This window comes from Rattus norvegicus, chromosome 1 (genome assembly GCF_021556685.1).
Source record: "Rattus norvegicus strain SHRSP/BbbUtx chromosome 1, alternate assembly SHRSP_T2T, whole genome shotgun sequence".
Lineage (NCBI taxonomy): Eukaryota > Metazoa > Chordata > Mammalia > Rodentia > Muridae > Rattus > Rattus norvegicus.
Genome location: NC_141534.1, coordinates 150,636,107 through 150,649,058, shown reverse-complemented (window position 1 = coordinate 150,649,058; position 12,952 = coordinate 150,636,107). Strand labels below are relative to the sequence as shown.

Sequence of the window (12,952 nt, the reverse complement as noted above, 5' to 3'; positions counted from 1 at the left end):
AAATGTAAAATGTCAAACATGTAAATTCCAATATCAAAGAGTAGAAGCCAATGCCTTCAGCTACATGGTGTGTTGTTTAGCTCATTAGTCCTAGCTGGTGGGCGGGGAAAGAGTTACTTCAACAGCAGTGACAATCCTAACATTTGGCTGTGATTTGACCTTGTCCCTTCACATGTCCCAGGTCAATTCATTGACTAGACTCATGCTGAGGACCCAACAAACACATTTGCTAGTCTGAATTCAGGGTAAACCTTACTCTGCTAGAATGGTAAGAATCACATAGGAGTTCTTTAAGGTCAAGTTGGACAGCTGTTAACTTGGTCCTTGTATCTAATAGGGCACAGCTATTCTCCAAGGTGGATGCTAAACTCTCCCAGCCAAAATGCCAAGGCATCCTGTCTCTCCTGTGGATGCTCCCTCCTGAAGATGGTTGTACAGAGAGGTTAGCATCTAAAAACTAGAAAGTATTTATTTGCTGAGGAGCTTTTACATGACGAATGTGCTGAGACACTGAGTTTGTTACACCCTAGCAGCACATCTCATCTTAGAGGGCCACACAAAGTCTAACCTCAGCTCTACGTAATATGGGTGAGCAAGGCTTGCCCTCTATGGCATTCAGCACATTAAGTTTAATAGTCACATAAACACAAATGAGTTTACTTTTACAGGAAGCTTCCCTCTGTATAGTCTCTCAAAATGATCCAAAAGGTTAGTCTTTCCATTTAGTTATTAGTCATGTACAGAGTCGTATTGCACACATCCTTTGCAGAGGATACAGAGACTAAACTAAAGAAGCCAACTTTGGGTTTCCCAACAGGACTGCCACCAGAACATCTGGAATATGACTGCTATCCTTCCTATAGTCAGCACAAAGATGCGGACTTAGGAATCATTAGCTGTCCTTTCACGAGCTGTGAGCTAGTCCATTCTGTCAGGTGGGAGGAACGGTGCTGGAGGAAGACTGACTAGGAGGAGAGTGGACAGTACTCATTTCAGTTCAGTTCTCAAAGTCCCTTGTTTTCACTCTGCATTAGACTAGAGTGAAGCGTACTGGCATCTGTTCCTCACAGAAATAGCAAGACAGGACCTGAGACCATTGTCTAAGGATACAAGATGGCTCAGTGGGTAAACAAGTCTGACGATCCAAGTTTGATCCCCCAAACTCGCATGATGGAAAGAGAGAAACAACTCCTATAAGTTGTCTTCTCAACTCCATACCTATGTCCACCCCCAAAATACATATAATAATAATAATACAATCACCTAAATGTTCACAAAGGACTGATTTATTTGCTTGCTTATTTATTTATTTTATTTATTTATTTATTTAAGTTATGGTCTCATTGCCCGGTCTGGCCACTATGAAGTTGGGAGTGACCACGAACTCCTGATCCCGCAAACTGTTTTCAGGCTTCTTAAGAGTGTCTTGACTGTGGCAGAGATAACTTTCTCTTTGCAATTCTGGCAACTGACCCAGTAGCTATGGCATGAAAAACGCCACACACATTGACTTAGTACAGGAATCAAGCAGGCAAAATAGCAACATGAAAAAACTCTCAAGTCTTTGGGGGAAAAAAAATGAAACTGAAAGCCAGAAGCTAAAGCCTAGCAATGGAAGAACAGTTTTGCCCATCTAACTTTAAAACAGACTTGAAGAGGCATTGTGTGCAGTTTTTTGGAAATTTATGAATTTAGTGAGTATATGGCCTTCTAAAATTCAGTCCACAATGTTACTACTGATGTTGGTATTGATAAATCAATTTAGATTAGGATGCTCAAAATTCTTTTTGTTTTCAAAAAGGTTGTAATCCTTCTTGGGACATCTTTGAGGTCTGGAGTGGTGACTGCCCACTGGGGCTCTGGTTGCATTAACCGCAGGTAGCCTGGGATGCCCTCCTCTCCCTGAAAGCGAAGCCTAATGCCAAAGTCCAGAGGAGAGGCTCTGCCAACTGAACACCAGGGTTCACATGGTTTCAAAGGCCCTGAGAGCTATATTTGGAAAATCACTTAAAGCCCATAGCCAAGACAACAGAGGATTAAAATCGTTTTAACATGTCTTTCATGATTAAAAGTCTGGCGCCAAAACAATTCTAGAGAAACTAACATCATAAAGGACAGATATGGAGTATGAGTATCCAGTTGGCACCATGTAGGGGGGGTTGACGTAAGGGGTGAGGGTGAGAAAGTACCATGTTCACACCAGTTGTAAAACCAACAGGCACGGGAACACGTACGAGGGGGATCAGAGGGGGGTGGTATTCAAAAAGTCTTGAATCTCAGCCACTGGTATAGAGGAAAGAGGAATCCGAGTTCTACGCCAGTGTAGGTTAAACTGTCTCAAACAACCAAAAGAGAAAAAAATAGCATTGATTAGCGGGAAGCAAGGCATTTTTTAATGTATTCAATTCTCTTTCTCAATAATTATCTTTTACATAAATTCCCAATAACCCTACCAGGACAAAGTTGGTTCTGGAGAACCGAATCCTAAAGTATCTGTGCACCTACCTTTTCAATCCAGGATTGTCCCAACCGCCCCATCTCTTCAGAGCCCCGCCCCAATCACGGTAAGCTCCGCCCCAGACACCAGAGCCTCGCTTCGGATCCGGGAGTTTGTTCTAACCAGCAGCCCTGCCCAGATGCACTAACTCCCCGCCCAAGAGGTGAGAGCCCCGCCCAGACAGGGGAGTCCTGCTTCAGACTAGGGCGTCCGTTCTGAGGGGTAGCCCCGCCCGCTTGTGGGGGCGCGCGGCGCGGTAACCCGGAAGTGGCGGCAGCGTGCGGGGGCGGGGCGGCGCGCTCGAGCGGGCCATGGCCGCCGCCGCCGCGGGCTTTGTGTGCAGCGCGCGAGCCCCGGTCGTCCGCACCTCGCCGGGGCTGCGGGGCTGCCGCTGACCCGCCCCGCTCGCCGCGCCGCGCCCGCCTGGCCCCGCCCCTAGCCTCTCCGCCTCCTCGGCCGGCCTCCAGTTCTCGGCGCTCTCCCTCTGCGCTCCCTGCGCTTCCCTCCCGCCCGCGGCGGGCGCCAGGCCGTCCCGATGCCCGAGCCCGGCCCCAGGATGAACGGCTTCTCGCTCGGCGAGCTGTGCTGGCTCTTCTGCTGCCCTCCTTGTCCGAGCCGCATCGCCGCCAAGCTGGCCTTCCTGCCGCCCGAACCCACCTACACGGTGCTGGCGCCCGAGCAGCGCGCGCCCGCGCCCGCTGCGACCCCGGCGCCAGCCCCGGCGGCGCAGCCCGCTCCGGCCGAGGAGGGTGCGGGCCCCGGCGCGTGCAGCCTGCACCTGAGCGAGCGCGCCGACTGGCAGTACTCGCAGCGCGAACTGGACGCCGTAGAGGTCTTCTTCTCGCGCACGGCCCGCGACAACCGGCTGGGCTGCATGTTCGTGCGCTGCGCGCCCTCCAGCCGCTACACGCTGCTCTTCTCTCACGGCAACGCTGTGGACTTGGGCCAGATGTGTAGCTTCTACATCGGCCTGGGCTCGCGCATCAACTGCAACATCTTTTCTTACGACTATTCGGGCTATGGTGTGAGCTCCGGCAAGCCCTCCGAAAAGAATCTCTACGCCGACATCGACGCCGCGTGGCAGGCGTTGCGCACCCGGTGAGCCCCGAGCCACGGGTTGGGTGCGGGCTTGTGCTCCCAGATTGTTGCATTCGCTCCGGATCACCAGCCCTTGTGGGGATGGATAGCTCAGACTTAAAGGGTCCTGCCTGCTTTTCACTGGCCAGCGAGGCCTGGAGTCTTTGTGGCTCCGGTTAAACGCACGTGGCCGCTGTGGGGGGTGCTAACGTACCGGCCAAACCAACTTGGTTGAGCTTGAGTTGTGTGATGAACTACGCGCAGACCCTGAAGGTCTGGAAGAAGTGACCTTGGGTTTTTCAGTGTCCTGTGAAAACAGGGGAGAGACTATGACCTTTAAAAGACTTTCTAAGTAGAAAGTCCCCCTGGGGCGATGCCTGAACAGCCCTTAAGGCTGGGTCGGGTCGGGTGTGGTGAGGACTTTGCCTCTTGGTCCGGCAGAGTTTGTGGTTCCTTGAGATCAGGAAGTTAGCTGATGTCGGAACCTTCCCTAAACCCCACTAGTAGCGCAGGGTGTCTTATAGGCTCGAGGGAATCGGTTGACCTTGAGTTAGGGTTCATAAAACTGGAATTATTCGGGGTCTTTTACATGCCAAGCACAAATTGTTATATCTGGGGACAGATCAGGTGGGAAAAAGAAAAACCTGCTTGAGTTTTACTCTGAACTTAGACTTTTGATTTGTGAGAAAGTTAAGTGACCTGTCCTGTTTGATACTTGTGACCTTCCCATGTAATCCCCATAGCACAGGTGGCAACCTTTTGGGTAATGAGCTTGGATTTCTTTAGAGGAACAAGTCCTCAGAATAAGGACAGTAGGCACTGTTCTTTTTAGAGACCTTTGTATAGTTTTTATGAAAAGTCTATTTGCTGGGCTAAGTACATGATCAGTAATAATGACTTATTTCCATATGTGTTGCCCGTATGTTCATAAATTATCCCTTATGCTTCTTGAGAAACAGAGAAGTACTTAGTATTTACTCTGTGCTGTTTGCTTAAACTCTTCTGAGGTCTTGGAGGGGATCCTTAATTGGGGTGTAGTTTTCAGAGAACGATGTAGGCAGATGCGGCTGGATTCTGTCCTGATGGAGTGGCTGAGGATCCACAAGTAGTCACATGCCACCTGTTCCCAAGAACAGGTTTCAGAAGTATGTGTCAGGGAGGGCTGGTGTAGGATATGCCTCAGTACTCTGAGGCAGAGGCTGAAGGATTGCTGAACGTTTCAGGCTAGCCTTAGCTGCACGGTGAGTTCTACATTGGTCAGGGCCTGGAAAAAGTGTTCAGGTAGCTAGGTGGCTGAGTGAGTGGAGGCTGCTTTCTGGGCAGACATGGTGACCAGAGTTTGACTTGTGGAATACAGAGGTGGAGGGAGAGAGAACTGGCTCTCCTAGGCTGTCCTGTCATCCAGTAATTGTGCCCACACTCATCTACCATACCCAGTTCTTTTTAAAAAGCACGCGTCGCACATCTTGAACTACCTAATCTGCCATAGTGTAGGTGGTAAAAATAAATTTTAGTATTAGATATTTTTACAGTGAAACAGTAAAGTCCTACCTTGAGTTGATGTTCTATAAAAATTTCTACAAAACATTGCTCCGATGTGGACCTTTCTTTCTTTCACTCTTGAGTATGTATGTCTGTCTTACCACAAAGGTGAGGTGCAGTCCATAACACATAAAAGGCATTGTTTCGGGGTACGTCAAAATTTGAATTACCTGGTAATTTTGCTTGTGGTTTAATGTTTTACTAGAACTCATATCTAAAATAAGCATGAGTTCTTTGTTGTTGCTTTTAGTTTTTGTTGTTGTTGTTGTTTTTTAAACTGCTTTTGGAGACTCAGACTCACCTTGCAGCTGATTCTGACCATCACCACCTCCCTCTGCTTCACAAGTGCTGGTATTACAGGTGTGCGTTGTCACTCCTGGTTCCCAGAATCAGACTATGAAGATACAAATAAGCCTCTTATTCTGTGCTTTCCCAGCCGGTTAGACTGACTACAGTAAGATGCTCATTCCGCACCTTGATCATGCTTGCACATCTCGTACGCATCTGAGGCTGCGTATCTGAATGGAATGTTTCACAGAACATCCCAACCCCAGTGGGTACTTCGGGTAACAGAATGTGTTCTGTTTTATTTGACTTGAAAAAAAAAAAAGTGCTGGGTGTGAAGTGTTTCCCAGCGCCCATGTGGGTGCTGCCTTCATCCACCCTCCCCAGGATAATATCACAGCCAGCCAGCAGGTCTCCTAACTGGTAGTTTAGAGTTCTCTCACCCTGTATTTGATTTCTCAAAAGATGTGAGTCTGGCTTACCTGATTCTAAGGCTGATTCCTCAACCACCTTCCTTCAGCCTAGATTGCTGTGTTGTCTTACTGTATGTGATCTTTCAGTAGCATAGTCTGGAATACGCTCATCTCTACCCCTTCTCAGCTGTCTTAAGGTCCCTGCTGTTGAAGGACTTCTTCACTGTGACAGTTCCTCTGGACTGGCTCAGAAACCCTCTCCCAAACACCAGTTGTTCTGTGAGTGGTTTCCCCTCTGACTTCCTGGTTAGCTACACTGCAGAGGCACTGACTTGAGGCTTGCAGCCTCCTGAGTCGTCTCTGTCCTGGCCCATAGATTAGTCCCCGAGAAATAGGTTGTCTAAGTCAATGCTAGGCAGCCCCAAGTCCCAGGCATTTCCTGAGCTCCTAGGTGGTGTTTTGAGAATGTCCTTCATGTTAAGAGTATTGATCCTAACTGAATCCTGGTTATATTAGGAGATCCTAGTGTCCCCATCTTGTGGCTCATGGTTTAAGCCTGGTCCCCCAGTACAGTGTTCAGAAGTGGAGCTTTGGTAGAAGTGATGGGATGGAAAAGACCCAACCCCACCCACAGATTAATAACCCACTGATGATTCTTAGTCAAATGGACTTTGGAAAGTGAGGAACCTGGAAGTGGGGCCTGATTGGAGGAGTTGATTACCATTGTGCGTCTGGAGGTGATATCTTGCCCTGGCCTCTTCCCCTCTTCTGGCTGCCATGGGGTGGTAGTGGATGGGTAGGGGCAACTTTCCTCTATTATGTCTTTCTTCCTTAATAGCCTTGGCACGGGTCTAAAAGCAGCAGAGCCAGCTGAACTTGGGTAGACTAAAGACTTTGAAACTGTGAGCTAAAGTAACTCCACCCTGAAGTTGTGTACCCCATATCTGTCACAACCATGAAAAGTAACTAACACACTGTTGCACCTGTTACTCAGTCCCTTTACTTAAGCATTGCCATAGCTGCTGTTTAATTGACAGTTTCTTGTGGAAAGGACCTCTGTCCTCTCTATTCCCAGAAACTAGCACTGGGATTTAAAATATAGACTCTGATTAAATATTTGCTCAGGGTGTTTCATTTATAAAAGGGTGAGTGCTCTGTTGACGAGTGGCAGTCAGTCAGTGCTGCTAAGTTGCAAATAGTGACTACAACCATCCACCAAAAATGGTGTGTGCTCAAATGGCTTGTGGTCTCAGCCACTTCCTAGCTGTCATATTGGTGTTCTTATGACTTTGTGGTGTCTTTATCCATTATATGTCTGTGCAGCTCCTTCGTGCTATTATTGTGATTTTAACCGAGAGCTGAAATTCTCCCCAGCGTGCAGACCCCCACATGCAGGTATAAAGTCAGCCAATCCCTCCAAAAAAGGGTACAGAGTCAGAAAAGGTGATTTGCTATAGGTTATTGACTATAACCTATAAGGATTTAAGTATTTTCGGGGGGCATGGTGTTGGAGAGGAGGTAGAAACTGTGACCTCGTGTTGGCATGTGACCATAAGAAATGGCCACTAAGCCGGATGGTGGGTACCAGGGACAGAGACACATCCCTCTGCAGGCTCAGAAGCACTGGAGAGCACACTGTAAATCATGGGCTTGTTGGAGCCTGTGCTGCTGCTTGAGTTGGGAAGGTGAATTGCGTGATGTATGCAGTGCGGGGTGAGGATAGGTAGACCCAGGCTCTGTGCCTGCCCTGTAAGAAGACAGATCTCGTCAAGAATTGTAGACTGCAGATGTTTGACTGTAACTTAGTGGGATTAAACCCAAATAAGCAAATAATCCCTCAGAATGGGGTATAAAGTATAAAGAGAATTTTAGCTGAAGTGTTTCCATCTAGATTTCCAGAAGTGAACAGTGGGGCGTTCGTTATTTGGTTTGTTTGTTAAGTGGTCATCTCTGAGCCTTCCGTTTGATATAGGTGGCAAGGACAGTAGAGGAGAAAAGGCATTTGGTAACAGAGAAAGCAGATGCAGAGAGGGGAAGATAAGAAAGAAGCTTTTTTTATGGCTTGGTTCAAAAAGCAATTTAAAGACCCAAAATCTTATTCCTCAGCAAACCATTTATTAGCCATTGTCTGCCTGTTTCTCTCTCTGACAAGTGATTTTAGAAGCAAGTGAACATATATCCACATGCTGTTTGGTAACTTTAATGTCTGCCGTTCATAGACTCTGTGGCTTAGGGAATCTGTGACAAACAATAAGGCTATGGTGACATAGGTGATGGGGGTTGAAAGGCACTGTCTGTGGATTGTGATCAGTATTTAAAATTGGCACTCGGTATAATTTCAAGAGTAACAAAGCTCTCCTTTTCGGAGTATAGTGAAGTTGTTAGTATACCTCTTTGTTCTCAGGAATACTGTGTACCTGTTAAGGAAAAAGCCTAGGATTTCTGTCTATCTTTGATCAGTAGTAAGAAAACAGAACCTGTTTTGAACACTGTTTGATACAAGGAGAAAGCACAGTGATATTTATGAAAAGGAATTGTACTTGTCTCCTGGTATCCATGGGTAGTTGTTTCCAGGACCCTGTGGATACAAAAATCCGCAGCTCAAGTCCTTAGTAGAAAACGGCACAGAATTTGCATATAACCCACATTCGTCCTTTAAATCAGGTCTAGATTGCTTGTAAGATCTAATGCAGTGTGAATGCTATGTAAATAGTTGTTGGATTGAACTATTTAGGGAATAATGACAAGGCAAAGGTCTTGTTCAGTAAAGCTGCAGTTTGTGTTTTTTGATACTTGGATGGTGAATCTGCAGGTGTACAACATGTTGACATGGAGGGTCAACTGTCAATGCTAGCTCACAGTTCCAGCAGTGGGAGACTCCTGTTAGGAAGAGCATGACTCCTCTTAGAGCAAATGTGTCCAGGCAAAGCAGCTTGAAAGTAGTCTGTCTGCCAGTCTGCATAGAGCTCTCCCTTTGGCTGCTCCCTTTCTCTCTCATGCTTGAAGCCTAGGCTTACTACTTCACCCCTGCAGGAAGCAGAGTCTGATTCTTGCCTCCTCCCTGGGGAACCTGCTGACTGGTTCTGTTCTGATGGACCTTGTACTTCTGCTGTTATCCAGTCGCAGGACATCTGTCGTTTTCTTTGGTAATGTTTAACTTCATAATGAGCCTGCTCTCCTCTCAGCATTTTGTTTAGGATATTCTTGGTGTCCTAAGTACTCATCATTTAACATTCAGTCCTAAGGCTGGAAGAAGTGTTGCCACAGCCCTTTAAGGCTGGCTGTTGTGAATCTACCTTACCCTTAAGGTCCCTTGCTCCTTTCTGCTTCCTCTCTCCACCCTCCATCACACTTTTAGAATCTTTGTTCAGCAGTCATAATCCCAGGTAAGACTCTGAAGTCTGACTTTAGAAATAGAGTTCATTTGGTCACACCTTTCTTATCTGCACTGGCTTCTGCTAACCTCATACTGAAGCTATAGGTCTGGTCCAGTCCCCACCCAAATACACATAGAAGATAGAAAACAATGGCACTTTTTTTTTTTTTTTTTGGACACATTGTTCTAAGTAACAGGTTCCTTGATTTTGATAAGAAGATAGAGACAGTAGATGAAAGCTAAAACTTTTGAGTTTGGCAGTCAGTTTAAATTGAGAATCACCACTCTCTCTTTGTCCCTTTGTGCTGATGTAGTGGCAATACACAGTTTATAAAGAAGCTTATTCTTCCTCATTAAACTCTGGAAAGTCTAAGATGAAGGCACTAGTAGGTTCTGTGGTGTGGTGAGGGCCCTGCCTTAGCTTCCAGGATGGCTCCTGGAATACCTTAGAGGGGCAGAAGGCTCCTCCTCACAGGGGTTAGAGCTGGGCAGGGCTTTTGGGGTTTGGTTTTACAGTCACAGTATCTTGTGCTTGCTTTACGGTGCCCTTTCCTGTAAGGTTTGTGTCTACACTTTACCTTCTTCCTATGGTTTCTCTGTCCTACTCAGCAAATGATGAGCCCACCCTGACCACCCTGACAGAAGGCACTATTCCTTTCAGGAGGTGGGGGGTTATCTTGGTCTGTCGCCTCCTAAAGGTTCCTCCTAACAGTGGTTCAGAGGGAATCAAGTGTCAACATTGGTCTTGGGGAAGGGCTGTGGCAGATGCATAGGTCAACTTTGTCTCTTTCTCATATGCAGTGCTCCACATTTACTGTGCCTTCTCAGTTGGCCCTGCTTTCCATTCAATCTGTGTGGGTTGTGCAGAATGTTGACCTCGAAAAAAGGTGCCTTAAATCAGGTCAGTGGGGCAGTAGATGTCACTGTTCTTTTGTGACCTCACGTGTGGTCGTCTGATAAAAGCCTGGGAGAGATGGTAGAGAGCAGCCAAGGAACATGGGGCTCTTCCCTTTGGATACTTCTCGTTTTCCTACACTTCCCTACAGGCAGCAGATGACACTGAGGGGTGGTGGAGGAGGCCTGTTGTGGAGATCCCATTCTGAACAATCCACAGAGCAGAGAGAGCAGGAAAGGGATGACGGCAGATGCTGCGTAGTGCAGGTAGGCTTGTGTGTGGTTTAAGCTAAAGATCTCCAGCATGAGATGGTCCAATGGTTTATTTCTTCATTTAGGAGATTTACAACTGGAACTGGTTTCATCTTATGTCAGAATCACATAGGCAAGGTTGTTAGAAGGATAACTCAGAGAATCACGTTTCTGCCAGCCTAAGCTTTCAGATAATGTGTTTAGTGATTAAGGGAACAGACTTTAGTCTAACAGACTTGGATTTAGGACTTGGCTGTGCCACTTACAAGTTACTTGGTGCCATTTGGATGCTGTGGCCTTCTCCAGCCTCCATTGACTAGTGTAACTGATAATGTGGTGTAAATGATAATACCTGTGCCAGGTCCTGACACAGCACCTCTACACAGTGAGGCACAAGCATGAGATGCCATTGCTGGGATTGTTCATAGGACTGTTGGGAGTTGCTGTACCAGATGCTCAGATGGGACTGGAGACCAGTCCATCGGTTGCTAACCCCTCCTTCCCCCACCCTCCGGCTGTCTGTAGGGAGATGTCCAAGTGGAGCCTCACTCTGGGGGGTATATTTAGAGCTGAGAAGAGAGAAGTTCTCAGAATTGGTTACTTTGGAGAGCAGTAGTGCTGTGTTCCTACTATGGTGTTTATATACTTCCCAAAGACATTCTTTGCAGGAGCAGAAGAGAAGCCTTACCTGTCTGTAATCCAACACCTGCAGTCACTTTGCAGACTGTCCTTTCTTTGTACTGCTGCAGCCACAAGAGAGCCCTCTCAGATGCAGCAGCAGGCAGAGGCTCTGGGGGAAAATCAGGACAGGGGTGAAACCGGGCTTCTCTGGCCATTCAGAACCTTCTGGCTGTTCTTGCTAAGAGAACAACTATAAGCCGATATCCTGAAGTTGGCCATGGGACCTGAATCATGTTTCCTTTTAAAATATGAATGTTCCCATAATGCCTTGCACTTCCTATTCAGGGAGTGTTCTCAGGGCTGTGTAGCAGAGCTCATTGATAAGTTCCATGATATTGATTCACTGTAGAGCTAAAGGGCCGTGGCACCGTGGTGAAACAGGAAGCCTGTTTCCAGGAAGTCTGGATTGCTCAAGTTCGGGGCTCTGGCGACAGTTAGCTGAGTATCAGTTACACACTGAGTAGCTGTGAGAGCCACTGCAGCTCAGCACAGGACTGCTCACATCTTCAAAGAAAAAGGAGTACAAAGAACCCCTGCGTGCTGCTTCACCTGACATTTTAAATGCTTATAGTGAAGTGTGGACAGTTGCTTTGTGGGAAGAGTGGAAAGCAGAGCTATTCTGAATGTGTTCACCATAGACTGTGTTTGCAGATGGGAAGGAAGCGTGCCTGCTGGCTGCTACTGTAGTGTTAGCGCTGGAACTCAGAAGGGAGTTCCAGCTTTGCCCAGGTGACTTCAGTGAATGTCCTGGATGCAGTGGTAACAGTACTGACAATACAGGTCCATGATGCCAGAACAAGATTCGTTTATGGTGGTGGTGGTGGTGGTGGTGGTGGTGGTGGTGGTGGTGGTGGTGACGGTGATGACGGTAATGGTGGTGGTGGTGGGTGGTGATGGTGGTGGTGGTGGTGACGGTGATGGTGGTAATGGTGGTGGTGGTGGGTGGTGATGGTGGTGGTGGTGGGTGGTGGTGGTGATGGTGGTGGTGGTGGTGGGTGGTGATGGTGGTGGTGGTGGGTGGTGGTGGTGGTGGTGGTGGTGGTGGTGGTGGTGGTGGGTGGTGATGGTGGTGGTGATGGGTGGTGGTGATGGTGATGTGGTGTACGATAGTATATATTAGTACTTGGTGTGTGGGTGGATGCCAGGGGAATTCTTGCTTCCACCTTTATGTGGGTTCTGGGAATTAAACTTGGGTAGTAGAGCTTGCAGCAAGCCCTCTGTGTACTGTGAGATCTTTCCCACCCTCTATTGTTTTAATTTTTATATAGCTGTTAGGAAAAGACTGTTCACATGCTAATTTGTTTCTGTGCATATTTTGTACTATAATTAGGCTAGATGAAAAGTTAAAAATGAACATGTCATCTTGGAGTTAATGGAAGAAATTAGTTTTTCTACTAGATTAGCTAAAAATAAGCATACAGAGGGGTAAGAGTTCAGGCTGTCATTGGTGTGTAGAGTAGATCATGAGTTCCTGCGATCTGAGGGTTCACCTTCTCAGGTGGCACTCACTGGCCTTTTCATGGTACACCTAGGCTCAGTGTTCTGTAAACATGGTCTGTCTCCTTCTTCTGAACCTGGAGAGCCCTTTGGCGCCTTCCCTCCTTCATCACATACCTGAGCAGTTGGTCATTTTCTTATCTACCACCTCTTCCCCGTGACAGCCCTGGTCCCTCTGTTCATCATCCTTCGCTGTTCTCTGCAGGTCTCTATCCGATCCTGGGTCTGACCTGAATCTACATGGCTCTCTTGGCTTGCTAGTGCTTTTCACTGGCAATGAAACATTCTATATGCTGTCTGTTGAGTTGTATACAGATGTGTTGCTGATTGCAGGGCTGATGTGAGGTTGTGTGATCTCAGTCTTAGGGATACTGGGCCTTGTAAGCTTGTGAGGTAAGTAGTGTGAGAAGCCTGCATGGTGACTGGTTTAGCTCTCAC

General features: G+C 47.3%; 1 protein-coding gene across 9 annotated transcripts in view; it reads left to right on the top strand.

Moving 5' to 3' along the window:
- The window catches only part of Abhd17c (abhydrolase domain containing 17C, depalmitoylase), a 59,055-nt gene that overhangs the window by 15,045 nt on the left and 31,058 nt on the right, over window positions 1–12,952 (top strand). For 2 of the 9 annotated variants that reach the window (XM_087569949.1, XM_087569944.1), the window contains exon 1: window positions 11,458–11,746. The exons of 3 other annotated variants lie outside the window; for them this stretch is intronic. Coding sequence is in view for 1 of the 6 variants with exons in the window: in NM_001100736.2 (NP_001094206.1) it covers window positions 3,033–3,595 (563 nt within the window). In the remaining 5 variants the exon portion in view is untranslated. 9 annotated transcript variants of the gene reach the window in all.